The sequence below is a fragment of the Brachyhypopomus gauderio genome, chromosome 2, assembly GCF_052324685.1.
Source record: "Brachyhypopomus gauderio isolate BG-103 chromosome 2, BGAUD_0.2, whole genome shotgun sequence".
Taxonomy (NCBI): Eukaryota; Metazoa; Chordata; class Actinopteri; order Gymnotiformes; family Hypopomidae; genus Brachyhypopomus; species Brachyhypopomus gauderio.
The window spans coordinates 15,478,808-15,500,909 of record NC_135212.1 but is presented as its reverse complement, the minus strand read 5'-3'; the positions used below and the strand labels follow the sequence as shown (position 1 = coordinate 15,500,909).

The 22,102-nt window shown below is 41.1% G+C and overlaps 3 protein-coding genes across 4 annotated transcripts in view; all 3 read left to right on the top strand.

The window, feature by feature from the left end:
* srp72 (signal recognition particle 72) overlaps positions 1-1,596 on the top strand; it is an 11,449-nt gene extending 9,853 nt beyond the window's left edge. The window contains exons 17-18 of the mRNA XM_076988634.1: positions 1-18; positions 618-1,596. The exon at positions 1-18 is cut by the window's left edge and continues 145 nt beyond it. Coding sequence (XP_076844749.1) covers positions 1-18; positions 618-786 — 187 coding nt within the window. The 3' untranslated portion in view covers positions 787-1,596. The remainder of the gene's footprint in view (positions 19-617) is intronic.
* A 195-nt stretch (positions 1,597-1,791) lies between these two features.
* Positions 1,792-4,495, top strand: arl9 (ADP-ribosylation factor-like 9). 2 transcript variants are annotated; one of them, XM_076988688.1, is made up of 4 exons: positions 1,792-2,359; positions 2,922-3,093; positions 3,383-3,558; positions 3,835-4,495. In XM_076988688.1, exons 1-4 carry the CDS (start codon positions 2,159-2,161, stop codon positions 4,030-4,032), a joined length of 747 nt encoding a protein of 248 aa, XP_076844803.1. In that variant the 5' UTR covers positions 1,792-2,158; the 3' UTR covers positions 4,033-4,495. The 2 variants fall into 2 exon arrangements, with proteins under 2 accessions (XP_076844803.1, XP_076844813.1); XM_076988698.1 differs by having other exon boundaries at positions 1,793-2,359; positions 2,925-3,093.
* A 1,563-nt stretch (positions 4,496-6,058) lies between these two features.
* spmap2l (sperm microtubule associated protein 2 like) lies at positions 6,059-12,517 on the top strand. Its single transcript, XM_076988675.1, is given in 8 exon segments — positions 6,059-6,749; positions 6,857-6,881; positions 6,983-7,039; positions 9,418-9,555; positions 10,706-10,825; positions 11,584-11,695; positions 12,014-12,148; positions 12,343-12,517. Coding segments are annotated over 8 exon segments (753 nt in total). The 5' UTR covers positions 6,059-6,730; the 3' UTR covers positions 12,490-12,517.
* The last annotated feature ends 9,585 nt before the right edge of the window (positions 12,518-22,102 follow it).

The window sequence follows — 22,102 nt, the reverse complement described above, 5'->3', positions numbered from 1 at the left end:
AGGAGCTACCACAGAACTGTGAGTTTACACACCATGACCTCTAGGGGGAGACAAAACCAAGTTTCAATGGCTAGACATCTAAAGTGGAGAACTTGAGTCAATTTTTTTTGTTTTTGCTTTCATATTCTGCCATTTAATTGTTGAATGATCTAGACATGGAATTCTAGGGGTTTAATAAGTAAATTAAACTTTAATGTCTAGAACTCGTGTGCCTCTTCTCAAACCAGTTTAATGTTTTGGTCTAGAGCAGGGTACTCAAATAGAAATTATGACGGGCCACATTTTATTTTTTCTATCACTGAAGGGGCCAGTTAGGGGGGGGTTGGTGGCGAACGTAAACTGTCGACAGGGGGTGGGGGGGATGGCGAACGTAAATTTTAGACGGAGGGGGGGGGGGTGTTTTCAAAACATCTCTATAAAACAGGGCCGCTATTTGAGTATGGGGGGTCTAGAGTACTACTGGTTTTAGTAAATAGTGAGTTTGAAGAATGGTAAAGCAATTTGTAGATGTTCACGGTTTAATAACATTTTTTAAAGCTTTATTTAATGTAATATTTGAAGATGAATGTGTAGATTGTGTGTTGAATGTTTTTCTCTGCTGTTTCTTTGGAATACAGTGACGCTAGCAAGATGGCCAGCAGCCCACCCACATCCCCACGGCCAGGCTCCGCCCCCGGCCCCGCCCCCAACGTGGTGCCCCCAAGGCAACAAAAACCAGCAGCTCCTGCAGCAGCCCGTAAAAAAGCCCCACAGAAAAAGAAGAAGGGGGGTAAAGGAGCGTGGTAGAGTGGGTTAGAGCCACTTCCTTATGGAATCATACATGGATTCATGTTCAGGCGCTGGTTAAGTGGCGTGATGTAACAGCACCCCTAGTGGGCTGGATGATGGGCTCTATACGATAAATACATCCAGTCATTCAAATTATGCAAGAACTGAGGAAAGAAAAATGAGAATGACTGGACAGGCCAGAAAGAAACCGAAATTTAAAAAATAAATAAACAAAAAATGTGACCCAGGGAGATTTTTTTTAATCATTGAGTCCAATGTGTAACTTTAGATAATCAAAACTCCTTGTGAAAAATCAGGTGAGCATGACATGGTCTAAAAGATTCAGTTTGCAGAAACATCTGTTTTTGTTTTTCTTTTTTTTTTTTTTACTGAGCCCTACCCGACCATTAATTCATTAGTTTCTGTTTTTGTCTCACCTGATAAATATGTATGCTTGACAGAAAACAGCAACTTGGTTTCAGCCCAAAAAAAAAACCAGGCTGTTAATGCAAATTCTAAAGATATTTATTTTTTACACACCTGGATCAAGCTGACTTGAAATTAAAAGTCTAAGAAGTTGGGTACTGTTTTACTTCATAAAATATTCGGAAAGTGGGAATAAGCCCAGAAGAACCGCACCATGTTAAGTCCTAATAAATAAAATTGATTTTCCTTTAAGCACATTTTTATCTTTTTTAACATAGTTTGTAAATGTATCAGAACAACTACTCCGAAGTAAAGGTAAGTAAAATAATAAGGTACACGGTACATTTTCTATGCTAGTATTTTTTAGTAATGTACTTGACAATTAAATGGATCATGTTTTTAGCCGTTTAGCTTCATTCGCCATTTATTTTGCACCCTAAATGTTCTAGTTATTGAATGTACCATGTGTTTAGGACAGTTTCGGAGTGTCTCGTGTCTACGACCCTGGAGAACATTACACTCTTATTTACACGTTACACGTTTTTAACGGTTATTTCTCCGGTTGCTGGACGGTTTGATGTCTCGGCTGACAAACGGACCCACAAACTAATACGGACCGCCGGTGATAGGGGTGCGTGTGGTGTTTATTCATCATGTAGTATTAATCCGGGAGGCAGAAGGGCAGGGTAGGTTAACTGCCCCGGGAGATCTGCGCTCCTCCCGCTGAACCGGAACACCGGCGTTACGGTAAATTCAGCGCCCCGTTACACCAAAACCGCGCATGCGCAGATCATCAGGCTTTAGTCTGCTGGGTTATCGCCTTTACTTCATGTAAACACGTTATTATTTGGGTTTTGGTTTTGTTTCTGGTTGTTTGTTTTTTGGGGGGAACTGGGAACTGCGAACTGCATTTACCGGAACACCGGCCTCGTGCACGCCGGTACCGGGGTTTGAGCGGGTCGGTATGCCCGGTGTGCGGGAGGTATTGGTGGTGGGGGCCGCGGCACTGGCCGGAGCTGCTGCGTTCGTGATCTGGAGATCCGTGAATGCCGAGAAAGAAGAACCGGAACCCGCGAGAGCACCGGTAGGTGCGGAGAAATGTGACCGTCCCGCCGAGGAAGATGTGGGCACGGAACCCGGCCGACAGGCTGCGTCCGCGGCGGAGGTTTGTTGATCCTCGTTGGTACTGTGACCGAACCGGGTTAGACGGTTATCGCTACAACCGGTTAGACGTTTATTTACTGTTATTGTGGACGTAGTTCGTAGTTTGATACCGACATTTAGACCACGTTAAGTCACCGATTAGCCACGCTAGCTAGCTGGCTAACCAGCACAGGACCCTAAAATAGCAGCACATTAAATCTGTAACTACTTTCACACAGTGATACTGTAGCGCCAGTGATGGGGGGGGGGGGGGGGGGGGGGGGGGGGGGACTCAACACCTGTAGGTGACACAGGTAGTTCATGTAAGACTCTGAAATGCAGTGTGATGAGAGGTTTTCCTGGCCCACAGGTGAGTGAGTACTTTACACATCTAGACCATAAACAGCTCAGAAACGCCATATAATTCATTATTCCAGTGGTCCTGGGACTTGTATTATGTGTTTATTGAATGGGAGACTAATGACTGATTTGTAAGATTTTTTTGAAGTTTCCTATGTGAAAGCGAGATGTTTTTTTATCATGATGGATTTTGGTGTGTGTGTGTGTGTGTGTGTGTGTTTAAGCAGCAACAGGTGAGTGGTACTCAGGTACTGGTCCTGGGTCTGGAGGGGGCGGGTAAGACGAGCCTTCTGCATTGCTTTACAACCGGTAACCTGGAACAGGACGTCACACCCACACAGGGATTCAACGCTGTCTCCATCAACAGAGAGGGACTACACATCGAGTTCCTTGAGAGTACATACATCATCCTATTGCTTGCTACTACCTACACTGTCTACTATCAATGGTCTAGGAGAAACAGTGCTTTAGGTCTACTGTAGCATTTGGTTATTAAATCAGAACAATGCAGCCAAGCACTCAAATGTAGATACCACGTACACGCCTGCTGCTACTACAAAAGTGAATTATTGGTCATGGGCCAAATTCCTAGCATCTGGACAATAGGTTTTCAGTGGATTTGCTGCTGGTAAATGGTTGTAGTTAAAAGTTGGTCTGGTGTGAACGTGGGCGGTGTTGTGTGCAGTTGGAGGCGGGGAGAAGGTGCGAGGCTACTGGCAGATGTACCTGAGCCGGGCACGCGTGCTGGTGTTCGTGGTGGACTCTGCTGACGCTGCTCGATTCCCCCTGGCTAAAACCCACCTGCACCAGCTGCTGGCTGCTGACCCCTACCTGCCCCTGGTGGTGCTGGCTAACAAACAGGTGGGCATGTGGTCTGAGCTGATCAGTGATGGACGGTGTCTGGCCGTGTGCACAGTTCAGCAGGTTGTGTGCAGTGTTGTCTGTTGTTGTGAAGGTTTCTTCTTATAGGCTCTTTACAAGTGTCCAGAAGAGTTCAGCTAATGTGTGGGAAATTCTTCCTGCCCCCTCCAACAGTGTTTTTTCTACCAGTCCTTCCCCGCACTCTCATGCTCCTCCTTCTGTCTTGTTTTCCTGACTCGTTCTCCTGTGTTCTGTCTTTCTTCCTCTGCTTCCCAGGACCTTCCCAGGGCTTGTGGAGTTGCAGAGCTGTACGAGGCCCTGGAGCTGGGCTCCGTGGGGGACGGGAGGAAGCTGTATGTCCTGGTGACGCAGGTGAAGGACAGGGCTGAGACCAACACCAGCGTGCAGGATGCTCATGAGCTCATTCTTGAGTTGATGAAAAATAACCACTCGTCACAACAGTGCTCCACCTGATTGGCCGGACTGGCCAGCCTGATGGGTTTATCACTGGAGTAGCATCAAATTTAAACACACCAACAGTGGGTGAAGAACAGTCACACCATTTTAGTAAATTAAAACACACCACATTTCTAATTGCACAAAAATGTATTTAGGCCATGTCAACAATTAGACAAAATGCTAAAAATTTTGGCACGGTGGTTTTATGGCTTGTCATATTTTTGACCTTATTAATATGACTTTTTATGAGCGAATGTGACTAATATGAGCCTACAGAGTGATGTGTTTGAGATTTTTGCTCTGATAAAAGTGTGCTAGAGTGTTAAATGTTTGGAATGGACCGTGTTAAATGAATATGATTGTGAATTCTTTCATTCACTCATTGTTTGTCAAGTATTGTTTGTGTTTGTTTTATGGATTTTATGGTTGCTTTTTGTATCCATTTCATTCTTTGTAATAAAATCATCTAGATCAGTGATTCTCAACTGGTGGGTGGGTCGCGGAACACTGTTGGGTGGGTCACACGGACAGCTTGTAAAATTTTTTTTATAGTCTCAGGGTTGCCAACTCTCACACATTGAGCGTGAGACACACGCATTTGACCCTTTTCACACGCCACACTTCCGATATCTCACACCGAAAAAAAAAAATTCAGTTTATTTACCTCTGATCCACATATATAATTCAATGAGTTACTAGTTCGCTCTGGCGCCAACCACCGGCGATCGACAGATCGCGATATAACACTTAATTTATATCCCCCCCCCCCGCACAACAATTTACACTCGCCACCTCCTCCAGGTTAAAATCTCACTCTCACAAGACACAAATATTGGATTTTTTCACACAGTGTACATCTCTGTGGGACCATAAGAGGACACACTCCTTCATAACTGTACACAGTTTTAAGTTAATTTTAATAGGATCAAAAGTCACTCATATACATACTAGGAAACTTGGTAAAGTTCTTTTCATGTTCGCATATTTGGAATTCTTTCTTCAATACCTAAGTTAAAAGTGCCAAAATATGCAAATTATTATTTCTCGCAACTAAGATGAACATCTACATCTTGTTTACATCAGGAGTAGATGTATTTTAAAAACATGTTATTTTAAATATACTTCTGTCACCACTGCAACATCTAAGGCACCGTCTACAAATGACCTTAACACGTAAAGGCCCCAGAGCACTGCACACACTGTTTTTTGCAATAATATTTCAGTAGTTTTTAAACGATCCATCTAAGACCACCAAAGAATTTGTATTACATTAAGTGCATCCTAAATAACAAACTACAACTAAAAGATGGGTATTCATTTATACCTTGCACCAGTTTGTTGTGGTCAGTTTTTGTTATATTTTATTAGCTTTTAAATGGTTCATCATAAGTCCACAAAACAAGGTTGCTGATTAGGATGCACTTAATGTACTATAACTTGTTTTATGCTCTTATGATGGACATTTTAAAAGCTATTGAAATATTTTACAAAATGTGCACTTAATATGTATACAACTTGTTTTTTTATCTTATGAAGAATCATTTAAATACTATTGAAATTGTTGTAGAAAAACAGAGTACACAGTGCTCTGGGTCATTTTAGGACCTACTGGCTCCTTGAGTAATTTCTTTTGTCTGTAGCCCAGCATGAACCAATCTTGATACCATGGTAATCACCAATTGTTTACCCTTTTAATTTGTTATAACATTTGTACTGTATAAAACTGGGTCGCGACTTAATGACAATGAGAAAATGTGGGTCCTGGGCTGAGACCAGTTGAGAACCCCTGATCTAGATTAACCTGGACCCTTTTGCTACCAAAGACATTTGTTATGGTACCATTTACTTGGGAGAAGCAAGTTTTGAAGGATTTTATAAGATTGTGATTTTTTTTTTTTTTTTTGGTAGCAATCATACTTTATAAATAGAGGGGTTTATATGAGTACAAGCTTAAAAGGATAAAAAAATCCCCCACAAAAGAGGGGAAGATGATTTGTTTTTCAATTCAAGACATTGAACATTTAGAAAAAAATGCAGTCTAGCTCATGGACATAATTTTGATTTCAAAAGTGGGGGGACATGGATTCGTCGCTATTTAAATATTTGGTTTTAACCGTAAAAATTGCCCCCCCCAAATTACGTCCGTGGTCTAGCTGTATGTATTTGGGAATAGATTTGCATTTGTGTTTTGTGTGTGGAAACTACTGGTCCTCAGTAAAGCTGACCGAAAATTGCAGGCAGTGGTCTCCATCTGAATTTGATATGGGTTTTACTTTTACATAAAATTCATCTATTTTAATAGTGTCTTGTTTTGCATCTTGTTTTACCTACTATTAGCTTTTGTAAGCAATAATTGTTTGGATTACAACAAACTAACAAGAAAACTGGTATTTTGCTAACTAATAAAAGATTAATTAAAGTATCTAATCTGTTAAATTCTGCTTTTTTAAAACTAGATTTAGGGTTAAGCATTTTTTTGTTGTTGTTCATCGGCTGTCAGGATCAAGTTTCTTTTTGTAGTGTTGTGACGTAAGTATTGGTTGAGGACAGTGGCCTGCTGCAGCTTACAGAGTCCAGTGCTCGTCTTGCTACAGAGAGCCATGTGACACTTGCTGCTGAGGTAACAGCTGCTGTGGAAACAGCCTCTATTGTGACAACCAGAGTTCTACTGCAAGGTTCCCCTTGCTGGGCTGGGGGTCGTCACCTGAGCACCATGGCACCTCTGAAAACAAGTAATTGCTTCTTTATAAAAAATAATATCTATTTTATGCAGTAATATAATGGTATTTGTTTTCATATTGACTAAGTATAGATTATATTTTTACTTTTTTGTCTTGAGAGTTTAACTCAACCCCTTCTAACAGGTAATTTATTAACATAAACATCTCTCAACATATGTTACATTGAATGTTTTGTTGATATTTTGCTCCATTTTGTTTTGATCAACATCTGTGACTCACCTTAGAATTTTGCAGCTTGCTCAACACAAGGAATCTAAAGCAACATGGGTCACAACACCTGGGTAAGGCTCTTCTACTCACTTGAGTAAGGCTCTTCTACTCACCTGGGTAAGGCTCTTCTACTCACCTGAGTATGTTTCTTCTACACACCTGGGTAAGGCTCTTCTACTCACCTGGGTAAGGCTCTTCTATTCAACTGGGTAAGGCTCTTCTACTCACCTGGGCAAAGCTCTTCTACTCACCTGGGTAAGGCTCTTCTACTCACCTGGGTAAGGCTCTTCTATTCACCTGAGTAAGGCTCTTCTATTCACCTGAGTAAGGTTCTTCTACTCACGTGAGTAAGGCTCTTCTACTCACCTGGGTAAGGCTCTTCTACTCACCTGGGTAAGGCTCTTCTATTCACCTGAGTAAGGTTCTTCTACTCACCTGGGTAAGGCTCTTCTATTCACCCGAGTAAGGCTCTTCTACTCACCTGGGTAAGGCTCTTCTATTCACCCGAGTAAGGCTCTTCTACTCACCTGGGTAAGGCTCTTCTATTTACCTGAGTAAGGTTCTTCTACTCACCTGGGTCAGGCTCTTCTACTCACCTGGGTCAGGCTCTTCTATTCACCTGGGTAAGGCTCTTCTACTCACTTGGGTAGAGCTCTTCTAGTCACCTGCATTTTATTTTGTGTGCATGTAAGGCTGTGCATGAAAGTAAGTTTAAACTGAGTTTATACCTATGGAATAGGTCTCCATGTTTTTATTTATCCTTCGGGTATTGAAACAAAGTACTTCTTCTTGTTGCTTTACTAGAATTCTGTACTTCTTCCTATCCATGTAATAACACAATTACATGAGCCATGAAACATGGGAGCCAACACCGACATCTCTGTAGACACTTTGAAAGGTTACATACAATGACACACAAACATTTAAACACTTGTTTATACAAACTTATGAATATAGCACAAACTAATATTTATGCACCTGAGCATTTCATATATATAGTTAAATGTATTTTATATACATTCTATATACTGTACACCATTAGCTGTGTTGTTTAGCAAAATATAGTGGTTACGGAAAGATTTACAGTTTCATTTCTTAAATAAAAATGTTTAATTTTATTTCTCATTAATGTACACTCAGCACACCATCTCATCAAAACAGAAATTTATACATTTCTGCAAATGTATAAAAATAAAAAAAACTGAAATATCACGTTGTCATAAGTATTCAGACCTTTGTTCAGTATTGCGTAGAAGCACCTTTTGAGCTAGTACAACCATGAGTCTTCTTGGGAATTATGCAACAAGTTTTCCACACCTGGATTTGGGGATCCTCTGACATTCTTCTTCTCCAGTTCTGTCAGGTTGGATGGTGAACATTGGTGGACAGCCATTTTCAGGTCTCTCCAGAAATGCTCAGTTGGGTTCAGGGCTCTGGCTGGGCCAGTCCAGAATGGTCACAGAGTTGTTCTGAAGCCACTGCTTTGTTATTTTAGCTGTGTGCTCAGAGTCCTTGTCTTGTTGGAAGGTGAACCTTCGGCCCAGTCTGAGGTTTTCTTCCAGTATCTCTCTGTACTGGGCCACATTCATCTTCCCTTCAGTTGCGTCCAGTCGTCCTGTCCCTGCAGCTGAAAAACACCCCAATAGCAGGATGCCACCACCACCGTGTTTCACTGTTGGGATTGTACTGTGCAGGTGATGAGCAGTGCCTGGTTTTCACCACACATACTGCTTAGAATGAATGCCAAAAAGTTCAATCTTCGCCTCAGACCAGAGAATCTTAATTTCTCATAATCTGGGAGTCCTTCATGTGTTATTTGACAAACTCTATGGGGGCTTTCATATGTCTTTTATACACTATATTGCCAAAAGTATTCACTCTCCTTCCTTGACTCACATATGAGCTAACCCATTCCTAATCCATAGGGTTCAATATGACGTTGGTCCACCCTTTGAAGCTAGAACAGCTTCAACTCTTCTGGGAAGGCTGTCCACAATGTTTTAGGAGTGTGTTTATGGGGATTTTTGACCATTCTTCCAGAAGTGCATTTGTGAGGTCACATACTAATGTCGGACAAGGCCTGTCTCTCAGTCTCCACTCTAATTCATCCCAAAGGTGTTCTATAAGGTTGAGGTCAGGACTGTGCAGACCAGTCACGTTCATCCACACCAGACTCTGCCATCCATGTCTTTATGGACCTTGCTTTGGGAGCATGGAATTGTGCAAAATGTCTTGGAATGCCGAAGCATTCAGAGGGGCCAAGCCCAGCTCCTGAAAAAACAAGCTGCCTGAGGTCTATTTTACCTACCCAGAAAACAAATTGGCATCAGTCAAATTCAGACAAAATAAATTTTAAAAAGCAGATATGTCCAATACCTTGTTGCTCTCTCTCTCTCTCTCTCTCTCTCTCTCTCTACCCCTCCATCCTTGCCATACATGATCCCTGTAGGAGGAAGCTGACCTGGGGCAACCAGGAGCCCATGTGGCCGGTGAGCGTAGCGGCCTTAAAAGCCGTTCCAACACCAAGGGTTCAGGTTCTGGCCCAACACAAGAAAGATTTATTTGCCTTCCACCAAGAACTGCTGAGGTATGGCTTCGCTACAAAGAAACCTTGATCACTGCATCACTAGGGTAGACTGGGTAGAGTTTTTGTTTTGCTTAACAATATTCAGCATCATTGGTGTATCTTGCTGCACGTTTTTCTCAGGAACCCAAAATCTTATAATTTACCTTTTCCTACACAACTGAACTGCGAATATGGGATGAAGCCACTTTCACCAGTGGGTGTAAAACAGGGAGCGGCTCAATACTTTTTGCTGTGTTATTCACTTTTTGCTGTCACTGTGTTTTACACCCTACCTCTCGTCACAGAAAGAATCAGTGACTTCAAGAAAGGCTTTTGCAGTTTTTCTTTCAGGCCCTACACCATTTGGTAGATATGTGATACTGAGACCAGAGGTTGGTTTTTGGACAACGTGACTTTTTGTTATTTGGCATCTTCTAACTTTAGGAACCTTTTAGTTTGTCAACATTTTATTTCGATTTATAAACTTTTTGTATATGTCACAGAAAGAATCAGTGACTTCAAGAAAGGCTTTTGCAGTTTTTCTTTCAGGCCCTACACCATTTGGTAGATATGTGATACTGAGACCAGAGGTTGGTTTTTGGACAACGTGACTTTTTGTTATTTGGCATCTTCTAACTTTAGGAACCTTTTAGTTTGTCAACATTTTATTTCGATTTATAAACTTTTTGTATATAAAAATGTAATTTTATATTTCATGTTTTAAAATATTGACGGTAAAGACCAACACACAACTGATCTCACACACTATCTTTACTATATTTAACAAACTTAGAGAAGAGACTTAAAATGGAAGTCTCCATTTTGTTTTTAAAATGGAAGTGCTGGTTCAGCCACTAGTGCCACTGCTGGACTAAAGGAGAACACATCAGTGTGTCCTCATGAGTTAATGAGGAAACTGCATTTAGTTGGCCAAGGCCATTTGTGTCTAACACTCTGTGGTTAATCCAGACTACTGGCCCCAGAGCCAGATGGACTTTTATAAATCCCAGACATAAGCAATAATGTTGATGGGTTAGCGGAAATTATATCCAAATTAAGGCCTGATTTCCCAGGCCAACTTTTCAACATTTACCTTGTAATCCTTTTCCTGTTGTTATTGTTTGAAATGGTGGATTTTGTCAGAGACATGAAACTTCCTCCTATTATCCAGTAGGAAGGAGGAAGAAGATAGGAGGGTGAGGAAGATCAGCTATCCTTTGTCTCGCAAAGCACAGTATGAGCACATCGTCCGTCTGGCGACCCCAAGGTCAGGGAGCTCCCAGGATGTGAGGTAAAACATCACACAGGAAGCAGCACAGTGGGCTCTCAACAGAGACTCCATCTGGCCCAAAGAGCTAAAATTAGATTCCACAAGCCAACATTGTGACAGCAGACAGAGACGGAGATAGAGGAGATTGAGCAAGTGAGGACCGGGAATGGCAGGAGGAAACACAAACGCTCCCTTTGTGTGGCACAGAACTACTGGGTCTCTTATTAATGGCCACGTAGACTTTTCATGAATATGATATCACCAATACCCTGCCTGAACTTTTGAAAAATGAAATTCCATAAAACCACTTTCAAAGACTTTCAGAGCCATGACGAGGTAGCTAGTCTCTGTACACTTCATTATGAATGCCCTGTAGGCATGAAAACACACAACCACAGCAGTAGCTGAACATAATTCCTCTGGTCTGACTGGGGTTTGTCATATGTAATATCTGTTAGTGGAAAACATGCAAGCCCGGGGGGGGGGGGGGGGGGTGTATTTTTGGATTTGTAGATGTTTCACGCCGGATGCAGTTGAGACCAGCTGAACATATGGGATCTGCTGTTAGAGTCCTTTAGCATAAAAGGGGTTTAGTCTAATTATGTGGGTGAGTTTTACACAAATATTCACCCTCCTTACTCTGACTAGTGTGAATAATAGTGTTTGTGTGTGATCCAGACCTTGACACTCATAAGTGGTGTTATTATAACTTCCTTGTTGTGTTTTTGTGTGGAGGTGTTCTAATATGCGCGTGTGTGTGTGTGTGTGTGTGAATACAGTTGTTCTGTTTGGCACATTAGCTCCAGTGCACGTAACGCTGGCATCTCTCCACGCCTCCTTCAACTTGCACACCCTAAATCCACCCACCCCAACTTCAGAAGCAACCGCCAGGTCAGACACACTCCTGGTATTACCATTTATCTCCCAGTACTGTAAGGTCTATATATGGCCTTGTAAAGTGATCAGTTTGGAAATTGTGACCAGTAGGTCTTGAAAAGTGATAATCAATTTATTTAGTTTTTGCAATTTTATCACCTCTCACCCACTGCAATTTCGTCTTTCCCCACAAGGGGGCAGGCCCCGTGTTTTGTTGTTTTTACATAACCTTATTTATATACAAAAAAAACAATTTTAATTCACACTTTACAAGGTAGATCCTCACTGCGTCTTTTGAGTTGTGTGTTCATTTTGTGTATGCGTGTGTTTCAGACAGTAGAAACAAACATCACATATGCAGCTAAAACGGCCCAGCCGAGCCCCCGAGTGGAGCAACTATGTCTGCCCAAGATCAGAGAGAGCAGGCTGTTCCTCCAGCGTGGGCCTCCTGAGAGCCCCGTGTGACCTGTGAGTGCAGATGAGTGACTAGACGTAGCTGCAGTGTCTGGGTCTGTCAACAACCTGCATGTGCTCCGGGGGTTTTCTTGTAAATAAGATGAAATTCAATAGAGAAGACCCACTCATTTTTGTACATCCTTTATTCAGCTAAAATGTACTAAAGATGAGATGCTGATTTGCAGTCATGATGTATTGACTTCCAGGTGTCCAAAGCAGCAAGGACGGCGTCCGCCAGTGCTCGTGTGAGAGCGCTATCCACCCCAAAGCCCCTGGCTAAAGACTACATCCCTCCCAGAGACCTGCCTCTGACACCACCAGAGGGACAGGGAGCTACAGGCACATACATGTAGCACTGACAGAGTGGTGACAGAACAGAGAATCAATAAAAGAGATGGATCTTCATCATCTTTCTCTCGTCTTCTTTTTTTTCTCTTCATTGTTGGTTTTGCAATCATTTGTCTTAGACTCTAACTTGGAGCATTTCTGTCTGAAATGGAAGCGTTGCATTATTTTGAGCAGGCGACCAGCTCCCTGTGGTGTAGTTTTACTCCTCTCAGTGAACCCCAGTCATCTCTTCAGGTACACCCGGTCACTGCACTCACACCACTGCACTCGCACCGCTGCAGGGCCTCAGGCTTCTGCAGCCTGTTTTCGCTTTATTAGGGTTCACACACATAGTGTGGGAACCCTATTGTAATTGCTCGAGTTTTTAGGGTTCACACACACATAGTGTGGGAACCCTATTGTAATTGTTAGAATTTTTCTTTCTTATTATTCTTTGTCCCATTTTTTGACCTAAAACGTATTGTGCAGCCTAGACCGTAATGCCTAGAAACCCCAAACTTGGCAAAAAGGTTCAGTTACCTCCAAGGACCAGATTCCCATACAGGGACCCAAATTGGCCTGATGGTGGCGCTATAGCGGACCATATTGACTTTTTGTCCATATCTTCTACACCGTAGGTCCTAGAACCAAAATTCCAGTTCCTATACATTCCTTGACTAAATTCAATAGGACAATTAATATACAACCATTAAGCTCCGCCCACTTAGATTTCGAGTTAATTTGCATAATGTGCAAAATCACACACATCTTTGAGCGCGAACTAGTCCCTGGATTTTTCACATACATGCACATATGTGGTATCAAAACGTTCAGAAGAGTCTGAACTTTAAAATGTATCCAACAAAAATGCTAATTTCTTCACTACCTAGTCAGTATAAGCCAATCAAATGAGGGGGCGTAAATTCAATAGTAAATTTTGCGCATATGGAGCTCTAACTTAAGAAAACTTGCATGTAATGAGATGGCACTTCACAGACAGCTTCCCTGTGAGGGTCTGGGGCAGCTCGCAGAGGTTGCCATACCTCACCTGCTAGGGGGCGCTATAACATGCAAAAATTTGCCCCATGCACTCAGATTGGCCGATCCACATGAAACTTGACAGACATCATCTATGGGCCTCTGGAAACCAGGTCCTAAAGCAGACATGCCATACTTCCAAAATGGCTGACGTAATCGGCCAATCAGTGATCGGCACGCGTTTGACAGGCTTACAATTGGTCGATCTGCACGAAACCTCTTGGGTGTGGACAAGTGCACGCCCCCTATGACATAATCCAGCCGGGTGTCGATTGGCCACTGGGGGGCGCTATTGCAAAAAAAGCAAGTGTATCCCCTACATAATTCCACTTGGGAACATGCAATTGGACTCTTTTGATTCCTTGCAGTAGTGCGAACAACTTTCCCATTACATGTCCTATTAAAAAATGCACAGTTTATTTACAGTTAATAATAGTTTGAAATCATCACTTTTCATACTCCTCCTAGGATTTTCATACTATCATGTCAAGCAAAGTCTTATAATACTCTACAGAGTGTGAAATCAAAAAACAATCCAAAGATTTTGGATTTGAGGACACTTATACCTGCTAAATATTTTTTTAATGGACAGCATCGATACATATAATATTCATATTCTTAAAGCTCTTTCATATTTTACCCAATTCTGACCAAAATGCACAAGCCCATTCAGAATCCCATCCTGAACAAATTTGTCAAGTTTCATCTAAATCGGTTATCGTATGGCTCTACAGTGCAGTATTATATACAATGCATAAGAATGCATGTAAAGTCCCTCTGTCACCTTCTCCTTCTCACACGCACGCAAGCTGAAACTCACACTCTCAGTCTCTCTCACACTCTCACCCACATTCCCCCTCCCATCTCTGTGCCCTAAGTAAACATTGCTCTGGCTACCTAGATCTCTCTGTGTCTATTAACCAGGCACACACACATACAGGCGCAAGCAGGCCTTCCTATAGTATTCACAATGACACTTCCCTAGCCATACCCACCCATATCTCAGTGACTAACACATGCTTATACAAACTGATATTTGGCTTCTTTTTGTCTCTCACACAAACACACAGACACACACACCTTTATACCTATATGTATGTATAGTTTCTATGTATACTTATGTATGTATGTATTAGTATATGTTGTCATAGTTTGAATACATATACTACCACACACACACACACACACACTTCTACCTAAATGTATGTATAGTTTGTATGCATATCTATAGTATATGTATAGTATATGTCAGTCATACCAGTGATGTCAGTCATATCAGACATGCCAGTCCAGTCATGTCAGTTATATCAGTCATGTCAGTGATGCCAGTCATGCCAGTCATGTTCTGCCAGTCATGTAAGTCATGTCATGCCAATCATTTCAGTCCAGTCATATCAGTCCTATCAGTCATGTCAGTCCAGTCATGTCAGTCAAATCTTCAAATCATTACAGTCATGCCAGTTATGTCAGTCATATCAGTCATGTTAATTTTGTTCGTCATGCCAGTGATGTCATTCCAGTCATGCCAGTCATATCAGTTATGTCAGTAATGCCAGTCATGTCAGGCTTTGCAGACTACATTCATACTTTGAATACACAGGCAGTCATGTTAGGCGTGCTACGTGTACAAGGAGTGAAATAACAAAGCATAGTCTCTGGCTCCCTCAATCTCTCTCTGTCAGTAATATAGAGGCCCAATCATGTATAGACAAGTGCAGGCCTTCCTATACTGTTCACATAGATGCAGCTCTAGCCAGATGTGCTATTTTTGTGTCTCCCTTTCTGACACACGCAGATGTCATCACACTCTACATCTGTAGAGCACACACTGGCCAAACCCAAACAGCTTTTTTTCACTTTTAGGTCTAAAGGACCTTTTGGGCTTCCTTTTGCCTACTGAGGCCAAAATGCCTATTGGTGTGTGAACCCGCCAATCGCCGCTTGCGGCTATATTTAGGGTTCACACACATAGTGTGGGAACCCTATTGTAATTGTTAGGGTTCACACACATAGTGTGGGAACCCTATTGTAATTGTTAGGATTTTTCTTTCTTCTTCTTCTTCTTATTATTATTATTCTTTTGCCCATTTTTTGACCTAAAACGCATTGTGCAGCCTAGACCGTAAGGCCTAGAAACACCAAACTTGGCAAATTGATAATGTATGGTCCAAGGACCAGACTCAAGTACAGAGACCCACATTGGCCTGATGGTGGCGCTATAGCGCACCATTTTGTCGTTTGGTCCATATCTCCCAATCCGTAAGTCATAGAAACAAAATTCCACTTTTTATGGATTCCTTGGCAAAATTCAATAGGACTATTCATATACAACCATTAAGCTCCGCCTACTTAGATTTTTTGCTAATTTGCATAATATGCAAAACCTATTTTTTTATACTAGTCCCTGGTTTTTTATCTGATCACCACAATCTTGGTGTCAAAATATTCACAAGAATCTCATTGTCAATGAATATCAACAAAACTGTGACATTGGTATACAGTCTGACTGTCACATGTCAATCAATAGCTCTGAGGCGTGGCTAAATTTACTTCAGCAGCTATATCTCAGCAATGCTTTGACCAATCTTCATGAAAATTTATCAGTTGTTAGGGCACATGACTCAGAGGTCACAGGTCAAAGCTGGCCACGATTGTCCAATAGGGGGCGCTATAACATGGGGAAATTTGTTTCTCAGAAACCATTAGTCACATCAAGCCCAAACTTTACAGACGTCATCAGGGGCCCAAGTGGTATCAAGGCACACAATGATGACCTCATCACTCAAAAAACATGGCCACCATAAGCCAATTAATTTTAATTTTAATTAATTGGCCATTTGACAGACTTACCATAGGTACATACACATGAAACTGACATGGTATGTTCATGTACACACCCTCTAAGACATACTCATGTTAGAAGGGAATTGCACCACTAGGTGGCGCTATACTAGAAAATCCAGAATTTCTCCTACATATTTTCACTTATCAAGAAATGCTTGCACTCATATGATTGTATGCAGAATTCCTAGCAACTTTCTAATTACATGTGCTTTGCAAAAATGTACCACTTTTTCACTATTATCAAATATATATAACTTGTCATTTTCATACTAGTCCTAGCATTTTAACTCCATCACCTTTAAATCACACCTTGTAATACTCAGCAGACTCTGAAATGCTAAGATTAGCAAGAAAATCCTAAGGTTTTCACAAATTAATATTTTTCATATACATCACAATGCTACCATCGTAACACATCAAATTCACAGTTCAATAACTACGCCATAGTATGTCTGATTGTTATGAAAACTGACATCCACATTCACATGACCATTGTGGTTAAGTGTGCCAAGTTTGAGCCAAATCCGCCTGCAAACGGCTCTACAGTGAATATTTTCATTTTCCATACTGACCAGTGCAGGGAGGCATAGACAGCTGCTAAGACACGCACGTTCTCACACACGCTGCCCCCCTCCTCCACTCCCCCATGCTTCTAACACTTTACAACCCTTGGGCTCTCCCTCCCCCTCTCTCTCCTTCACATGCACTCACAAAAACAAAGGCCTCTCTGGCCTATAGGTTTTACATACACACTAATTCTAGCCATTACTACCAATTACCCAGTGACTAATATACAGATATTTAGCTTCTTTTTTTCCACACACCCTCACACAGGACTTCCTATATGCTTCATATATACATTTCTCTTGCCATTTCCAACACACTAACTGATATTTAGCTTCATTTTTCCATCCACACTCTCAACTCATGCCCTCTATACATCCTGAAATGACATAAGAGAGGACAGAGATATGTAATTCACATTTCACACACAACCTCTATATAACTGCATGCTTTACTTATCATCAAAGTCTTGTTAGATACACATTCCTAGTGGCCTCCCTACTATGGGCACAACAGTGAGAACATGTCAGAGTAGGGATGAGAACATCATGAACAGGCAAAGATAAGAATATTTGTGTTATTTTATTGTATAGTAACCCATCACTCTGGTTTGTTTGAGAATCACATGTGACATATTTTGTCAGCTAAATGAAAAGGGTTAAAGAGTGGTGTTTACATGTGGGGCATTAACCAGAGCTCTCCTGCTGCTATGTTCACAACATCAGTCAAATTCAGCCAAAGGTATATTTATTTGACTAGGCCCCTGGGTCAGTGTGTCAGTACTTTTAACCTAATCTCAGCATTTGATTTAGTTGTATTGTCTGAATCATTTTGCTAATATCTTCCACACTGTATGGCCTAGAAACAAAATTGTACTTCAGCTGTATTCCTTTGCTCAAGCCAACCAAAAAAGCCTCAAGAAGCCCTTACTGCATACATGAAAAAACACACACACACATACAAAGCTAATCACAGCATTTGATTAACTTCTATGATCTGAATCATTTTGCCAATACATTTTGTTTTGATCTTTTGGGCCTTTATTGCCTCAGTTGAATAAGACACGCACGTTTGCCATTCTCACACACGCTGCCCCCCTCCTCCACTCCCCCATGCTTCTAACACTTTACAACCCTTGGGCTCTCCCTCCCCCTCTCTCTCCTTCACATGCACTCACAAAAACAAAGGCCTCTCTGGCCTATAGGTTTCACATACACACTAATTCTAGCCATTACTACCAATTACCCAGTGACTAATATACAGATATTTAGCTTCTTTTTTTCCACACACCCTCACACAGGACTTCCTATATGCTTCATATATACATTTCTCTTGCCATTTCCAACACACTAACTGATATTTAGCTTCATTTTTCCATCCACACTCTCAACTCATGCCCTCTATACATCCTGAAATGACATAAGAGAGGACAGAGATATGTAATTCACATTTCACACACAACCTCTATATAACTGCATGCTTTACTTATCATCAAAGTCTTGTTAGATACACATTCCTAGTGGCCTCCCTACTATGGGCACAACAGTGAGAACATGTCAGAGTAGGGATGAGAACATCATGAACAGGCAAAGATAAGAATATTTGTGTTATTTTATTGTATAGTAAGCCATCACTCTTTGGTTTGTTTGAGATTCACATGTGACAGATTTTGTCAGCTAAATGAAAAGGGTTAAATAGTGGGGTTTACATGTGGGGCATTAACAAGAGCTCTCCTGCTGCTATGTTCACAACTTCTGACAAATTGTGTGTCAGTGCTTTTAGTGCTGACACACAATGTGTGTCAGTGTGTCAGTGCTTTTAACCTAATCTCAGCATTTGATTTAGTTGTATGGTCTGAATCATTTTGCTAATATCTTCCACACTGTATGGCCTAGAAACAAAATTCTACTTCAGCTGTATTCCTTTGCTCAAGCCAACCAAAAAAGCCTCAAGAAGCCCTTACTGCATACATGAAAAAACACACAAACACACAAATACAAAGCTAATCACAGCACTGATTAACTTCTATGATCTGAATCATTTTGCCATTACATTTTGTTTTGATCTTTTGGGCCTTTATTGCCCCAGTTGAATAATTTTTTGCAAATTACTTTATCTGTCCATTTTTTGGACTGAAGTAGCTTCATATCACTTGTTGGTCTAAAAGACCCTTTGGGCTTTTGTGCCTTTTTTTGTGTGAACCCGCCAATCGCCGCTTGCGGCTATATTTAGGGTTCACACACGTAGTGTGGGAAACCTATTGTAATTGCTCGAATTTTTCTTTTTTCTTCTTATTATTATTATTATTTTTCTCCGCATAAAACGCATACTGCAGCCTAGACCGTAAGGCCCAGAGACACCAAACTTGGCAGAATGGTGTAGTCTCTTTGCGAGACCGTGCTAAAGTACAGAGACCCACATTGGCCTGATGGTGGCGCTATAGCGCACCATTTTGCGTTTTGGTCCATATCTCCCAAACCGTAGGGCCTAGAAACAAAATTCCACTTCTGATGGATTCCTTGGTTCAAGCCAAACAAAAAAGCCTCAAGAATCATTAAGCTCCGCCTACTTAGATTTTTTGCTAATTTGCATAATATGCAAAACCTACTTTTTTATACTAGTCCCTGGTTTTTCATCCGATCACCACAAGCTTGGTATCAAAATGTTCAGAAGAATCTCATTATCAATATTCCTGGAAAAAATTGTGACATTTGCATACAGTGTCGTTGTGACATGTCAATCAATAGCTCTGGGGCGTGGCCAAATTTACTTAAACAGCTATATCTCAGCAACGCTTTGACGGATCTTCATAAAATTTTAACAGTTGTTAGGGCACATGACTCCGAGGTCATAGGTCAAAGCTGGCCACGATTGTCCAATAGGGGGCGCTATAACATGGGAAAAACTGTTTCTCAGAAACCATTAGTTACATCAAGCCAAAACTTTACAGGCATCATCAGGGGCCCAAGTGATATCAAGACACACAATGATGACATCATCACTCAAAAAACATGGCCGCCATGAGCCAATTAATTTTTATTTGAATTAATTGGCCATTTGACAGACTTACCATTGGCCAATCAACATGAAACCTCACCACTGTGCATATCTCAGGACTATGTGTCATGCTGTGCAGTTTTAAAACATTTGGCCACTAGGTGGCGCTATTTGTGAAAATCATGCATAACTCCTCCAAATTTTCACTTAGGAACATGCAACTTGTTTCTTTTTATTCCTTGCAGTAGACCTGACAACATTGCAATTACAAGTCCTATAAAAAAATGCATACTTTTGTCACATTCATCAATTGTTTGTAAATAGCTCTTTAAGAACTATTCCTAGGAATTTGATCCAATGATGGCAAAAATGGCATAGGCATAATCTGTAGACACTGTAGTTAACTACATATGGAAAAAATGTTGCATTTTTATTTGTCTGATTGGTCAATTTTTCCATTATATCCTTCTGGCCATGCCATAAATGACCTTTATTGCTATAACTCATAAACCATGTAAGTGATCAACTCCCAATTTGAAAGGCTTTTATACACTGAGGTCCCTGTGAGGTATGCCAAGTTTGGTTCAAATTGGCCTGTCGGAGGCGCTACAGTACCCAAAAACCTGAGAAATCATAAAAACTCACGCAGCAATCTTGTTATGCAGAATACAGACAAGTAATGGGGCTTGTATGATTCAGATCAATGAGGTCTATAACATTGCAATTACATCTCATAACAAAAAGTGCACTGCCTGACCAGAAATGAACCTTTTAATTCACCAAAATGTCATTGCATTACTGAGATTAATGAGATATCAGTATGATAGTACTTGGGCTCCATCTAATGGCCAAACACCGGAACTGACTGAAAACTATTTCTCACATGAAACACCACACAAACACACACAAAGCTGATCTCAGCATTGTGATTTAGTTCTGTGATCTGAATAATTTTGCCAATACATATTATTTTGATCCTTTTGGGCCTTTAGTGCCCCAATTGAACCTTTTTTTGCACATTGATTTATTTGTGCATTTTTTCCACTCAAACAGCTTCTTTTCACATTTTGGGGTCTAAAGGACCTTTTGGGCCTCTGCCTATTGAGGCCAAGAAGCCTATTCGTGTGTGAACCCGCCAATTGCCGCTTGCGGCTATATTTCTTATTATTATTCTTCTTCCCATTTTGCTGTCTATAAATGATACTGCAGCCTAAACCGTAAGGCCTAGACACACCAAACTTGCCAAACTTGTTCTCTAGGTCAAAAGGACCACACACACTTATAGGGACCCACATCGGCCTGATGGTGGCGCTATAGCACACTATGTGACTTTTTGGGCCATATCTCCCATACCATAAGTCATAGAAACAAAATTCCACTTCCTATGCATTCCTTGGCTCAATTCAATAGGACATTTCATATACAACTATGAAGCTCCGCCTACTTAGATTTTTTGCTAATTTGCATAATATGCAAAACCTACTTTTGCCTACTACTCCTTGGTTTTTCATCTGATCACCACAATCTTGGTATCAAACTACTCAGAAGAATCTCATTATCAAAACTTATCGCCAACATTGTGACATTTCCATACAGCCTGGCTGTCACATGTCAATCAATAGCTCTGAGGTGTGGCCAAATTTACTTCAGCAGCTATATCTCAACAATGCTTTCACCAATCTTCATGAAAATTTATCAGTTGTTAGGGCACATGACTCGGAGGTCACAGGTCAAAGCTGGCCACGATTGTCCAATAGGGGGCGCTATAACATGGGAAAAACTGTTTCTCAGAAACCATTAGTCACATCAAGCCAAAACTTTACAGGCATCATCATGGGGTCAAGTGGTATCAAGACACACAATGATGACCTCATCACTCAAAAAACATGGCCGCCATAAGCCAATTAATTTTAATTTGAATTAATTGGCCATTTGACAGACTTACCATAGGTACATACACATGAAACTGACATGGTATGTTCATGTACACACCCTCTAAGACATACTCATGTTAGAAGGGAATTGCACTACTAGGTGGCGCTATACTAGAAAATCCAGAATTTCTCCTACATATTTTCACTTATCAAAAAATGCTTGGACTCATATGATTGTATGCAGAATTCCTAGCAACTTTGTAATTACATGTGCTTTGCAAAAATGTACCACTTTTTCACTATTATCTAATATATATAACTA